Source organism: Chelonia mydas, chromosome 1, assembly GCF_015237465.2.
Source record: "Chelonia mydas isolate rCheMyd1 chromosome 1, rCheMyd1.pri.v2, whole genome shotgun sequence".
Lineage (NCBI taxonomy): Eukaryota > Metazoa > Chordata > Testudines > Cheloniidae > Chelonia > Chelonia mydas.
The window spans coordinates 2,565,145-2,578,015 of record NC_057849.1 but is presented as its reverse complement, the minus strand read 5'-3'; the positions used below and the strand labels follow the sequence as shown (position 1 = coordinate 2,578,015).

The following is a 12,871-nucleotide window of genomic DNA, read 5'->3' as shown; positions in this document are numbered from 1 at the left end:
AATTCATGTCTGCCCCAAGTTTGAGAGCGGGGTAGCAGCCCAGGGTAGGGGATAGAGAAGAGGAGGGGATGGTGTGACCAAGCCATCGCCCAGTTTGAGACCTCACCCACAGTTTCTCCCATCATTTGGGAAAGGGGCAAGATGTAACACCAGTGGTAAGGGGGAATGGAGGGAGTTGGGGAAGGGGAAAGGCCAACCTGTCCTCCTGGCTAGGATGGGTGCAGGGCAGTGGGGCACCACCCCCACCCCACCCCCGCCAATGACAGGGGATGTGGGGAGGCTGACCGAGGCAGGGAAGTGGGGCACTATGGAAAAGGGACACAAGTGTTTAGGGAGGGGCCATGGGTGCATGAAGCAAGGGGTCCAAGCAATGGGGGGAGCAATGGAAGGTAAGGGAAAAAGAGGGGCAAACTAGAAATTTGTGGGAGCAGGGCAGAAAAACCATAGGGAAAAGCTCTGGAAGATGGGGTGGGGCAGACAAACTATCCAACCCAGGAGAGCTATGGTGTGGGAGGCAAGCTTACAACACTCCAGGGCCAGCCAGGGAAGGATCCAGGAATGGTTGTGGGGTCCTTGCTTCTCTCCAGAGGGCAGGCCAGCAGGGCGCCCCAAGCAGCAGCAGCAGCATCCAGCCAGCAGGGCAGCCAAATAAAACTGGCCGGTTGCAATAGTGAGGTGGAGGGGGCTCCCTCCGAGCCAGAGGGGGAAGGACAATGGCTAATCCCCGACAAGGAATCTTAAGAGGGGTGCTGGTGTGAGTAATGTGGAATCTGAACACAAAATGAAAGATTTGATGGCAAAGCGGGCAAGGGGCAAATGTGTTACAAGCTCTGAAGGAATGTTGGACCTTGTGGCTCAGGAGCGTTTCTTAACCATATGTAAAGATGACGTGAAACAGTGTCGAGGGGAGAAAAAGTTGAAAACTGTGGATGTGATGTGTATCGGAGCAGTCACCCTGCTCCGGCTCAGCCAGGGTTAAAAGCCAGCCCTTGGCGAGGGCTGGGGCTGAGAAGCCAATCAGAAAAGGCTGAGTGGCAGCCAATGAGGGCCAGGCTGGGCCCTATAAAAAGGCTGCAGGGCCAGAAGGCAGGAGTCTCTCTCCAGCCTTGGAGGGAGAAGGGCCTAGCTTGGCAACTCCCCAGGCTGAGGCCTTGGATAAAGCCCCAAGCAGGTACTGGGGCTGCAGAGGTGTAGTGCGGGGATAGGCAGAGGCAGCTGGTCCAACCCCCTTGCCAATCATGAGTGGCCTTTACGGACTGCAGTTAGCCCCAGTGAGTGGGGGCTGGATGACAACTGGCAATAGCCATGGAGGCAAGGTGGGTGTAGAGGGTTCAGGTTTCCCCTGGGAGCGGAGACCCAATGTGTGGGGGTACTGCAGTGGGCAGAACCCCAGGGTAAGGGGCACCAGAGTCCGGGAGGGACACGGGGCCCTGAGGCAGGTGAGACACTGGCCAGCAGGGGGATCTCCGAAGCTAGAGTTGAGCTAATTCCCTGGACAACCAGCAGGAGGCATTTAAGCATGGTGGGAAATAGGGTTCCATTTTACCTCATTCCTCTCATTCACAACCCAAATCTCCTGTAAAAACAAATGAGTCCAGAAGGTGCGACTATTATAATTCCTCTGATCACCTGAGGAATAAACACCCTGTGCTGGGAGGAAGCAGGTAGTCCTTGGGGATGCTTTCACCTGAACACAGAAGTCTCTCGGGTGCCTGTCACTTATCATACTGGGTTTGTGAAATAAGCCTCTGAACAACTAGGCATGAAGCACATCAAGGCTGTCAGCATCAACGGCAGGGAACAACTTGGGTGGGAAGATACAGGGACAGAAATTTCTGTGGGTAGCAGGGGTATAGTGCAAGAAGGTGACACGCTGCCAGAAGAGATTTCTGAGCTTTTATTAGTAGAAGGTTACTGTCAAGGTTCCTCCCCGACTCTGAAGTCTAGGGTATAGATGTGGGGACGTGCATGAAAACCTCCTAAGCTTACTTTTACCAGCTTAGGTTAAAACTGCCCCAAGGTACGAATTAATTTTATCCTTTGTCCCTGGATCTCCACTGCCACCACCAAACTCTAACTGGGTTTACTGGGAAATGTAGTTTAGACACGTCTTTCCCCCCAAAATCCTCCCAACCCTTGCACCCCACTTCCTGGGGAAGGTTTGGTAAAAATCCTCACCAATTTGCATAGGTGACCACAGACCCAAATCCTTGGATCTGAGAACAATGAAAAAGCATTCAGTTTTCTTTCAAGAAGACTTCTAATAGAAGTAAAGAAATCATCTCTGTAAAATCAGGATGGTAGATACCTTACAGGGTAATTAGATTCAAAACATAGAGAATCCCTCTAGGCAAAACCTTAAGGTACAAAAAAGACACACCAACAGGAATAGTCATTCTATTCAGCACAGTTCTTTTCTCCTCCATTTAAAGAAATCATAATCTAACAAATACCTAGCTAGATTACTTACTAGAGTTCTAAGACTCCATTCCTGATCTATCCCCTGCAAAAGCAGCATACAGACAGACACAGACCCCTTGTTTCTCTCCCTCCTCCCAGCTTTTGAAAGTATCTTGTCTCCTCATTGGTCATTTTGGTCAGGTGCCAGCGAGGTTACATTTAGCTTCTTAATCCGTTACAGGTGAGAGGATTTTTCCTCTGGCCAGGAGGGGTTTTAAAGCGGTTTACCCTTCCCTTTATATTTATGACAGTTACACAATCCTTATGCCTTTGGCTAAAGTGCACATAGAAACTGATAGTTTTGAAGCTGTATTATCAGTGAGGGTAGCAGACCATAACCCTATTGATATGCTAATTGGCAACGATTTCTTCTGTGTAGCTCAGGCTGAGAAAGTGTCCGCCCGCAGAAAGAAAGACTGTTCCGCTGGGGCCCTAACGGAAAAGCAAAAATTGTCAGGAACTGCTGAAGGAATGAAAGAGAGTCTCCTTGGTTCCTCTGCACCAAAAGTACAGGCACAAGATGGAGTCCTGTGTCACATGAACTGATCACATGCCTCTGCATGTTTCAGTGAGTCACAGGAGGGACCATAAACTATATTCCAGCCAGAATGTCCCCAGGTAAGTCCATCAGGTGGGGATAAGTTTCTTCCATGGCACATGGTGTTCATTGTTGGGCCATCCACTTGAATATTCCATTCACATTGTGCTGGGTACACTGGATGTAAACTGCCTTGTGGGATTTACCACAGGAGCAAACACATAGTCAATATTCGTAACTGCAAATAAAAAAACGAGACGTGCATACAGATAAGAAAATCATATTCAGCAAACTGTAGCTTTATATTGAAACCTCACATGACCTATTGTTACAAGATTTGTTGCAAATATGTAACAATGGTGATATTTAATGAGGAAATGTTATTTCCTCCTTGACATAACACAAGAACTAAGCATCATCCAATCAAAGGAATAGGCAGCAGGTTTAAAACAAACAAAAGGAAGTATTTCTTCACAGTCAAGCTGTGGAACTATCTGCCATAGGATGTTGTGAAGGCCCAAACTATGACCTGGTTCCAGTAAGAACTAGAGAAGTCCATCAAGGGCTATTGCCCAGGATGGGCAGGGTTGTTGTCCCTAGCCGCTGTTTGCCAGAAGCTGGTAGTGGGTGACAGAACATGAATCACATGGGGATTCCCTCTGAAACACCTGGCACTGGGCACTGTTGGAAGACAGGCTTCTGGGCTACATGGACCATTGGTTTTACCCAGTGTGGCCATTCTGATCTTCTCCTTTAGACCCCAGATGTATCTGCCCCCTGCTGTAACCCACTACACCCTACCAGAGTGAGATACATCCCAGAGCCGAGATACATCCCAGGAGTCCTGACGGAGTCTCTCTCTCCACAGAGGTAGAAGCAAAGTAAGAATAAACATTAAAATTTTAACACTAACCAGTGTCCCTTAAGTGACTTCCCACAAGATGTGAGAACATGTTTCTATTAGAGGTGACTAGGTCCACTATTTATTCATTTATTTTCCAGATATATATTGTCACAAATATAAAGGGAAGGGTAAACCCCTTTAAAATCCCTCGTGGCCAGAGGAAAAACCCTTTCTCCTGTAAAGGGTTAAGAAGCTAGGATAACCTCGCTGGCACCAGAGGAAAATGACCAATGAGGAGATCAGATACTTTCAAAAGCTGGGGGGAGGGAGAAACAAAGGGTCTGGGTCTGTCTGGGTGATGCTTTTGCCGGGGACAGAACAGGAATGGAGTCGTAGAACTTGGTAAGTAATCTAGCCAGATCTGCGTTTGATTCTGATTTCTTTAAATGGCTGAGAAAATAAGCTTTGCTGAATGGAATGGATATGCCTGTTTTTGTGTCTTTTTGTAACTTAAGGTTTTGCCTAGAGGGATTTTCTATGTTTTGAATCTAATTACCCTGGAAGATATTTACTGTCCTGATTTTACAGAGGTGATTCTTTTTCCTTTTTCTTCTATTAACATTCTTCTTGTAAGAAACTGAATGCATTTTCATTGTTGTTAAAATCCATGGGTTTGGGTCTGTGTTCACCTACGCAAATTGGTGAGGATTTTTATCAAACCTTCCCCAGCAAGGGGGGTGCAAGGTTTTGGTGAGGATTTTGGGGGGAAAGACATTTCCAAACAACTCTTTCCCAGTAACCGGTTAAATGTTTGGTGGTGGCAGCGAAAGTCCAAGGGCAAAGGGTAAAATAGATTGTACCTTGGGGCAGTTTTAACCTAAGCTAGTAAAAGTAAGCTTTGGAGGTTTTCATGCAGGTCCCTACATCTGTACCCTAGAGTTCAGAGTGGGGAAGGAACCTTGAGATTTTATATATATATATATATATATATATATATATATACTCACAAGGTGGAAAATGTTCCAGCAACTGACAAGGGGAGGGGAAGAGAGGAGCAAGTGACAGGCGTAGGGCATTGGAGAGAAGACACACAGGAGGGGTGGAGCCTTGAGAGAACAGATGGGGCAAGATTGTCATTTCAGGAGTCCAACTACCAGCAATTGGAAAGGTGGCAACCCAGTGAATTGCACATAGACTGATTCCCCAGTTTATCATGCTGACACAGCACAGTAAGGACAGGAAAGGGTTTAATGTCTCTTGACTGTCCAGAGTAGCAGCCGTGTTAGTCTGCATCCGCAAAAAGAAAAGGAGGACTTGTTGCACTTTAGAGACTAACAAATTTATTTGAGCATAAACATTCGTGAGCTACAGCTCACTTCATCGGATGCATTCAATAAATGATTCAGGGAAGAGGGCCCAGCACCATGCACCAGCCAGCTCTGCACGGACCTCAGTCTGAGAAAACATTTAGGTCCATTTAGGAGTAAAGAGCCAGAGCAGCCTGCCCCGGATTTGTTTGGTCCTCGCCCCATAGATGATGGGGTGGAGCAAGGGGGGCACCAGGAGCTCCACATTGGCAATGAGAACAAGGAAGTGCAGTGGCACATTATGGCCAAACCGGTGCGTGAGAGAGGAGAAGAAACCTGGCATGTAGAAAGCTAAGATGGCACAAAGGTGAGAGATGCAGGTCCCAAAAGTTTTGAGTCGGGCATCCTTTGTGGGGAGGCGGAAGATGGCCCGGAGGATCTGAGTATAGGACACAGTGATGAAAAACACGTCCATTCCAATCTCAGAGAAAAGATCAAACAGGCCATAGTAACTACTGATGCGGATGTCAGCACAGGCCAGGTTCACCACAGCTATGTGCTCACAATAGGTGTGAGGGATGATGTTGGTTCTGCAATATGGCCACCTCCTGGCCAGGAAGGGGTAGGGTAATGCGAATATTCCACTGCGTAGCAGCACAGCCAGACCGATCTTGGCCACAACAGAGTTTGTCAGGATGCTGGAATGTCTCAGGGGATGGCAGATGGCCACGTAGCGATCAAAAGCCATGGCCACGAGGATTCCAGACTCCGTTGCTGAAAAGCAGAGAAGGACGTACATCTGGGTGAGGCAGGCACTGAAACTAATCTCCCTGGTATTGAACCAGAAGATATTCAGCATTTTGGGCAGGGTGGATGTGGACATGACCAGGTCAGTGATGGCCAGCATGCAGAGGAAATAGTACATGGGCCCATGGAGGCTTTGCTCCATCTTTACAATGAACAGGATGGTGAAGTTCCCCAAGACAGCTATGGTGTACATTGTGCAGAAGGGGATGGAGATCCAGATGTGGGCTGCCTCCAAGCCAGGAATGCCAAGCAGGATGAAGGTGGAGGGGTTGTAGAAATTGGTTGTGTTGGAATCTAACATGGAATAGGGGAGAAGGTGTCCAACTCTGAGGCGAAAGGCTGTTTCCTGCATATACCGTACGTTCCCCTGACTTTCTGTGTGTGCCCAGGATGCCTGGATGGAGAGAGAATGTTAATCTGAGATATTACATGCACTACTGGAGGCAGTTCTCATGGGTGAAGCAGATTGTTCGCTCTTCACTCACTGAAAAATGACATTTGAATTATTCAGAGAAAACAACTATGAACAATGACCATATTAAAGCCAATTCCACATTTTATGGGGCTCCCTGTGTTAATAAGTCCTACACTTAGTGGTGGGGGAACCTTAAGAGGCACCAGCAGGAAACACAAGTGTGGATACTGGTTATCCATCATTATTCCTTAATGCAATGAGAGCCAGCACAGGGACACCATGATGTAGGAGTTCCCCATTCATCAAGTGGCTTCATATGTGAGAGTGGAAAAAACAAACTTTTGTAAGACATATGCCAGGAGAAACAACCCAATTAGAACATACCTCAGGGAAAAGACCTGGGCACTGTTGAGAGCAGCTCAAGAGAAACACCTGCTGATTCAGAGCAGTGGACAAAACTAAAGCAATCTTCAGATCACTAAGATATGGGATGGAGAATACCATGTTCTGAATATGTGCTCACTTTTGGTCACCCAGTCTCCGTGCAGGATACAGCATATCTAAAAGGGATTTCCAAGACAGGCTCTGAGAATGGGGGAGGCTGCCATATGCAAACAGATAGAAAAGTCACGGTGACACCGCCTGATACTTGACACCATGCAGAAAAATCTGGGACTCTTTCGTTTACAGAAGAGACAAAGAAGGGAACATATGAGAGAGGAGAGGAAAAAAAAATGATACTGATTTATGTTCCAATGGACAAAGAGAGAACAGTTCCCCACCAGTACTATCTAGAGACACTGAGTGCTCCAAGAGGACTAATTCCCCAAAGCTGAAGAAAACTGACAGCAAAATTGATTGGAGGAAAAATTATACAGAAAAATATTAATGAAAATTGGTTGTTCTTTTGTGGAAAAAGTCATGATTCCACAGTAAACAAAGTGAACAACTTTGGGTAAAAATCCAGTTCAGTGGCAAAGGGAAGGCAGCAATTAGGGGGAAAAGAATATGTAGCAAAGGGGGAAAAGGGAAACCAGAGAGCCAAGAATACAAATGGAAAGTTATGAAAATTGATAAGGGACGTTAAAGATGTCAGGGAAAACTCCACATTTGGCAGGGCTAAGGATAACAAAAAAGGAGGTTATTAAGTATGTTAACAACAAGAGAAATCACAGAAAAATGTTATGGCAATTCCTGTGTTAAATGTCAAGTATTAAAAAATAAAGGGAAAGTGTTTTTTATAAAAGATTTGACAAGGTTAAAAAACAATGGAAAAGCTGGTCTGTGATTAGTTGTTTTTTGTTTTTTTTGAACGGGGCTGTTTGTAGTCAGGTTCTGCAGGGATCGGTTCTATGCCTGTGGCTATTCAATACTTTCATGAATGATCTGGAAGGAAATAGAAGATCACCGCAGATAAAATTTTTGGATGACCCAAAGATTGGCAGAGTGGTTGCAATGAGGTGGCCAGGGCAGGCATATCAATTGATTTGGAGCACTTGGAATGTGGGGCCCATGCAAACAAAATGTTTTAATAAGTCAAATGCAGAATCCTTGGAAAAGGGAATGCAGGCCCGACCCACAGACGACAGCACTGTATTATGGAATGCAAGGACCCGGAAAAGGATTTAGGGGACATTGTGGACAACCAACTCATCTTGAGAGCCCAGTGAGATGCTGTAGCATAAAGGGATGATGGGGTCCTCGGATACATAAACAGGGGAGAGGTGAGTTGGAGCAGGGGAAGGATTTTACCTCTGAAGATGTATAGACTTTGAAGATGTATATCTCTATAGCTTATCAAAAAGATGATCAGGTGGAAACTTTCATGGGGAGAAATCCATGCGTAGTAATGGCTCTGTAATCTACCAGAGAAAGGCTGATCAAGACCGAAGGGCTGGAAGCTGAAGCAAGGCAAATTCTAGCTATAAACTAGGGCCACATATTTAGCAATGAGGGTGATTAATCATTGAGACACACTGAGAAGGGAAGCAGTGGATTCTCCAAGTCCCCATGTTGGCAGATCGAGACTGGATGCTTTTCTGGAAGATCTGCTTCAGTGGTCTACACCAGGGTTAGGATGATATAGCTACATGTCTCTGGGGTGTGGATTTTTTTTGCTGTTTCAAAAAAGGCAAATGCAATGTTAGGTTATATGAGCAGAGGTATAACATGGCAGTCACAGTACGTGATCGTATTCCTCTACTCGGTGGGGGTTAGGTCTCAATAGTAATGTGTCCAATTTTGCTCACCAATGTATAGAAAGGATGTAGACAAACTGGAAAGGATCCATAGGCAAGAGACAAAGGTTATGCACAGGATGGAATGCAAGCCGTAGGAACCGGTATGTTTATTTGGAAAAGTGGAGATTAATGGGGGACAAGATAGTGAACTTCAAATACTTGAAAGGCTGCCATAAAAAGGTGGAGGAAAGTTATTTTGTCTTACATTGAGAGAGGCAGGACAAAAGGCAATGGGTTGAAACTCCAGCATAGCAGATTTAAATTAAATTTCAGGAAAATCTTCCTAACTTGAAGTACAGGAGGCCAATGGAACAGACACCCAGGGAAGTCATGGAATCTCCGTCTGTGGAGGTTTTCCAAAGACGTGTGAATAGCCATCAGTCTTAGATGACTAAGACAAAACAAATCTTGCATCTTGTCAGGGGGTTAGACTAGCAGACCTTTGCCTTCCCATTTAACTCTATGGCTCTATCATTCTATAATGCAAAATCCTAGTGTAGATCAGGCCTTCGTCACACACAAGCCTTTCGGCTCAATACAGAGGTAACTGAGTTGTAATTAGTGGGCCTATGCTTTACAGGAGGTCAGACTGGATGATCACATGGTCCCTTCTGACCTTAAACCCTATGGATCTATTGATAAAGTAAGTAGATCAGGCATTTATGTTTAATGTGTCTCATAACATGAACAAGGGAGCATTTAGTTAAATTGGAAGTCTGAACATACAAGAACGAGAAAAGAAATTGCTAACATAATCCATGTTTGGCCTGTAGAACTCCTTGCTACCGACATTATTGGAGTGAACAGCTTAGCTGAAAGGAATTCACAAATGGATTGGCCATTTATAGATTCTTAGATATTTAGGTCAGAAGGGACCATTATGATCATCTAGTCTGACCTCCTGCACAACACAGGCCACAGAATTTCACCCACCACTCCTGCAAAAAACCTCTCACCTATGTCTGATCTATTGAAGTCCTTGAATCGTGGTTTAAAGACTTCAAGGAGCAGAGAATCCTCCAGCAAGTGACCCAGGCCCCATGCTACAGAGGAAGGTGAAAAACCTCCAGGGCCTCTTCCAATCTGCCCTGGAGGAAAATTCCTTCCCGAACACAAATATGGCGATCAGCTAAATCCTGAGCATATGGGCAAGATTCATCAGCCAGATACTACAGAAAATTCTTTCCTGGGTAACTCAGATCCAACCCATTTAATATCCCATCACAGGCAACTGGGCCTATTTACGATGAATATTTAATTACCAAAACCATGTTATCCCATCATACCATCTCCTCCATAAACTTATCGAGTTTAATCTTAAAGCCAGATAGATCTTTTGCCCCCACTGCTTCCCTTGGAAGGCTGTTCCAAAACTTCACTCCTCTGATGGTAAGAAACCTTCGTCAAATTTCTATTCTAAATTTCCTGGTGGCCAGTTTATATCCATTTGTTCTTGTGTCCACATTGGTACTGAGTTTAAATAATTCCTCTCCCTCTCCGGTATTTATCCCTCTGATATATTTATAGAGAGCAATCATATCTCCCCTCAACCGTCTTTTAATTAGGCTAAACAAGCCAAGCTCCTTGAGTCTCCTTTCATAATACAAGTTTTCCATTCCTCAGATCATCCTAGTAGCCCTTCTCTGTACCTGTTCCAGTTTGAATTCATCCTTCTTGAACATGGGAGACCAGAACCGCACACAGTATTCCAGGTGAGGTCTCACCAGGGCCTTGTATAACGGTACTAAAACCCCCTTATCCCTACTGGAAATACCTCTCCTGGTGCATCCCAAGACCGCATTAGCTTTTTTCACAGCCATATCACATTGTCGGTGGAGTTGCTGTCATCACCTGTAGTTAAGGCTGCCTGATGCTTGAATAAAAGACCCCATTTTCAGTTGCTTATGAATTTGCCAAATTGTAGGTGTTTGGACTGAAATTTCCCATGCCGGGTGGCTGCTTTGAGCAGAATTATTTTTTGAAAGTTTCAGGAATAACAGTTCAGCCGACTTCTCGAATAAAACTTGGAGAAAGTATGTGTTTCCCACGTTGACAAATTCTTATTATTGTTCTAGTGAGGAGAGCTAGCACCTCCAAGCTTTCCAGCAGCTAAAAGTCAGGTATCAGCCCCTGTCCCTCTGTCCCATTAACAGCCAGAGCCCTGAAATGCAAGAGGAGAGGGTGACCGTGTCTGTGCGTTAAAACACAGCTGGCCCCTGATGTCTCTACTCAGTTCTTCCTCCAAGGGGAGCTTTGCCTCACTGGGGCCTGAGCAAAGTACAGGCCACTGATTCAGAATTTGGTCTTCTATTGTACATCTACTAACACCTGTCATTCTGAAGGATCCCCTCTGCCACTGAAATGCAGCCACCTCGGGGCAGTACTCCATCAGGCAGGACGACCAGGGGTGCCCAGAAAAGAGTTACATTTTGGCCAATGATTCTTTAGCAAACTCATCACCTATGGGAAGGGCCCTGGGATGTGTCATGGTTGTGCAGAGCAGAAAGGACCCCAGACGTCCTCTCTATCCCATCACGTCCACGTTGCACGGTGTTTGTCGAGCAGGTGATCTCCTCAGCAAGAGATGGGTACCTGTGAATTCTGAGATGGAAGCGTCTTCCCTGGGAATCCCCCTCAGGTAGCCGTGTCTCAAACCTCTCTCACCCCAGCATCTGCAGCAACATGCCACACCGAGAGCCCATCCAAGGGTGTGCACCGTTTATAATATAGCTCCGTGCAATCCCAGTGGGGTTCGCTCAGCCTCGAGGGGAGAAGAGAGCATCTGAAAGTAAACAGGCTGCAAAGAAGCATGTCTCTTCTTCTGTGCTAATTATTCAGCTTTAGGAGAAAACATTCATTAAGGGACTGTCCCAAAGGGAGATGAGAGCTCCTGGGCTCTGTGCTGAGTGAGAGAAGAATTGGCTGTTTGTGTATTTGTGTATATTTATAAAATACAGTTGATTTGAAAGAAAATAAGGGATAATTGCCTAGATGGATAGATAGATAGATAGGAGACAGACAGATCTGGAAAAAGGTGACCCAGGGGAGACGTGAGCATTTTCTGCTGTTGCTATGGGCTCAGAGATCAGTAAATCTCATGTGCAGAGGTAAACTCCTTCCCCTGCTCCAACTCACCACTCCCCTCTCTATGCATCCAAGCCCTTTCGGCCACAGCATCGCACTGGGAGCTCAGGATGAGTTGGTTATCCACAGTGATCACCTAGTGCTTTTCAGGGTCTCTGCGTTCCATAATACAGTGCCCTGGTCTGTGGGTCGGGCCTGCATTCCCTGTTCCAAGAGGATCACTTTGCATTTGTCTTTATTAAAACATATTGTTTGCATGGGCCCAGCTCACCAAATGTTCCACATCAAATGTTATGCCTGCCCCGGCCACCTCATTGCAACCACTCTGCCAGCCTTTGGGACATTTGCTTCTTTTATCTGCAGTGATTTCCTCTTTCCTTCCAGATCCTTGACTGAAATACTGAACAGCATCTGGCCTAGACATGAGCCCTGCAGAACCCCACTAGAAACAGCCCCATTCACTGACAATGGCCATTGACAGCGGTTTCCGTTATCCGCCAGCCAGTTTTCAGTCCATTTTACGTGTGCTCCACTGATATTGAAGCGTTTTCCTTTTACTATCGGAATGTTTCCCCTGCTAAATCAAGTGCCTCAGAGAAAGCAATTTTACTGCATCTGTGCAGTTCCCTTGATCAACCAAACCTGCATTCTCTTTAAACAATGACATTGGGGGTTTTTTGACAACACCTGTTTTCCATAAACCAAGTTGTTGACTGCTATTAATTATATTCCTGGACTTTTTAAAAACTAATCCCAGACCACTCTTTCCATTGTTTCCTAGCCTTGTCAAATCTTTTTTTTAAAACTTTCCCTTTGTAAAACAACCTTTACATTTCACACAGTACTGCCCTGTACTTGCCTTTTCTTTTTTGTTTGCTCTGCTGCTGCCTGATTGAACACTTCTGCTTCCCCATGAGCTGCGTGGTCATTGTTCAGTTCATACCTCTGGTGTTCACAACTCTAATTTTCTACTATCGATGCTCCTTAACACCCTCCCAGATAGCTAACGGCCTGGAACGCATTTCATTGTGTCAGGTGATACGAGTGTCATACTGCTTCTTTCCGAATGCAGGGAAAAAATGGAACATATTTACCTTTTCTGCAACATTAACAAGTTTCCTTTCTCTGTCTAGTAATTGGCCTAAATCTTTTCAAGGATTTCTTCGGATGTTAATA

At 45.6% G+C, this 12,871-nt stretch overlaps 1 protein-coding gene across 1 annotated transcript; it reads right to left on the bottom strand.

The window, feature by feature from the left end:
* Positions 1 to 5,309: 5,309 nt before the first annotated feature.
* LOC119565145 (olfactory receptor 52E4-like) lies at positions 5,310 to 6,257 on the bottom strand. The gene has a single exon (XM_037889578.1). It carries the CDS (start codon positions 6,255 to 6,257, stop codon positions 5,310 to 5,312), a length of 948 nt encoding a protein of 315 aa, XP_037745506.1.
* Positions 6,258 to 12,871: the final 6,614 nt, after the last annotated feature.

What these genes read in the sequence shown, in the direction of transcription:
- LOC119565145 (XM_037889578.1), bottom strand. Translation starts at nt 6,257, where the DNA reads ATGTTAGATTCCAACACAACCAATTTCTACAACCCCTCCACCTTCATC.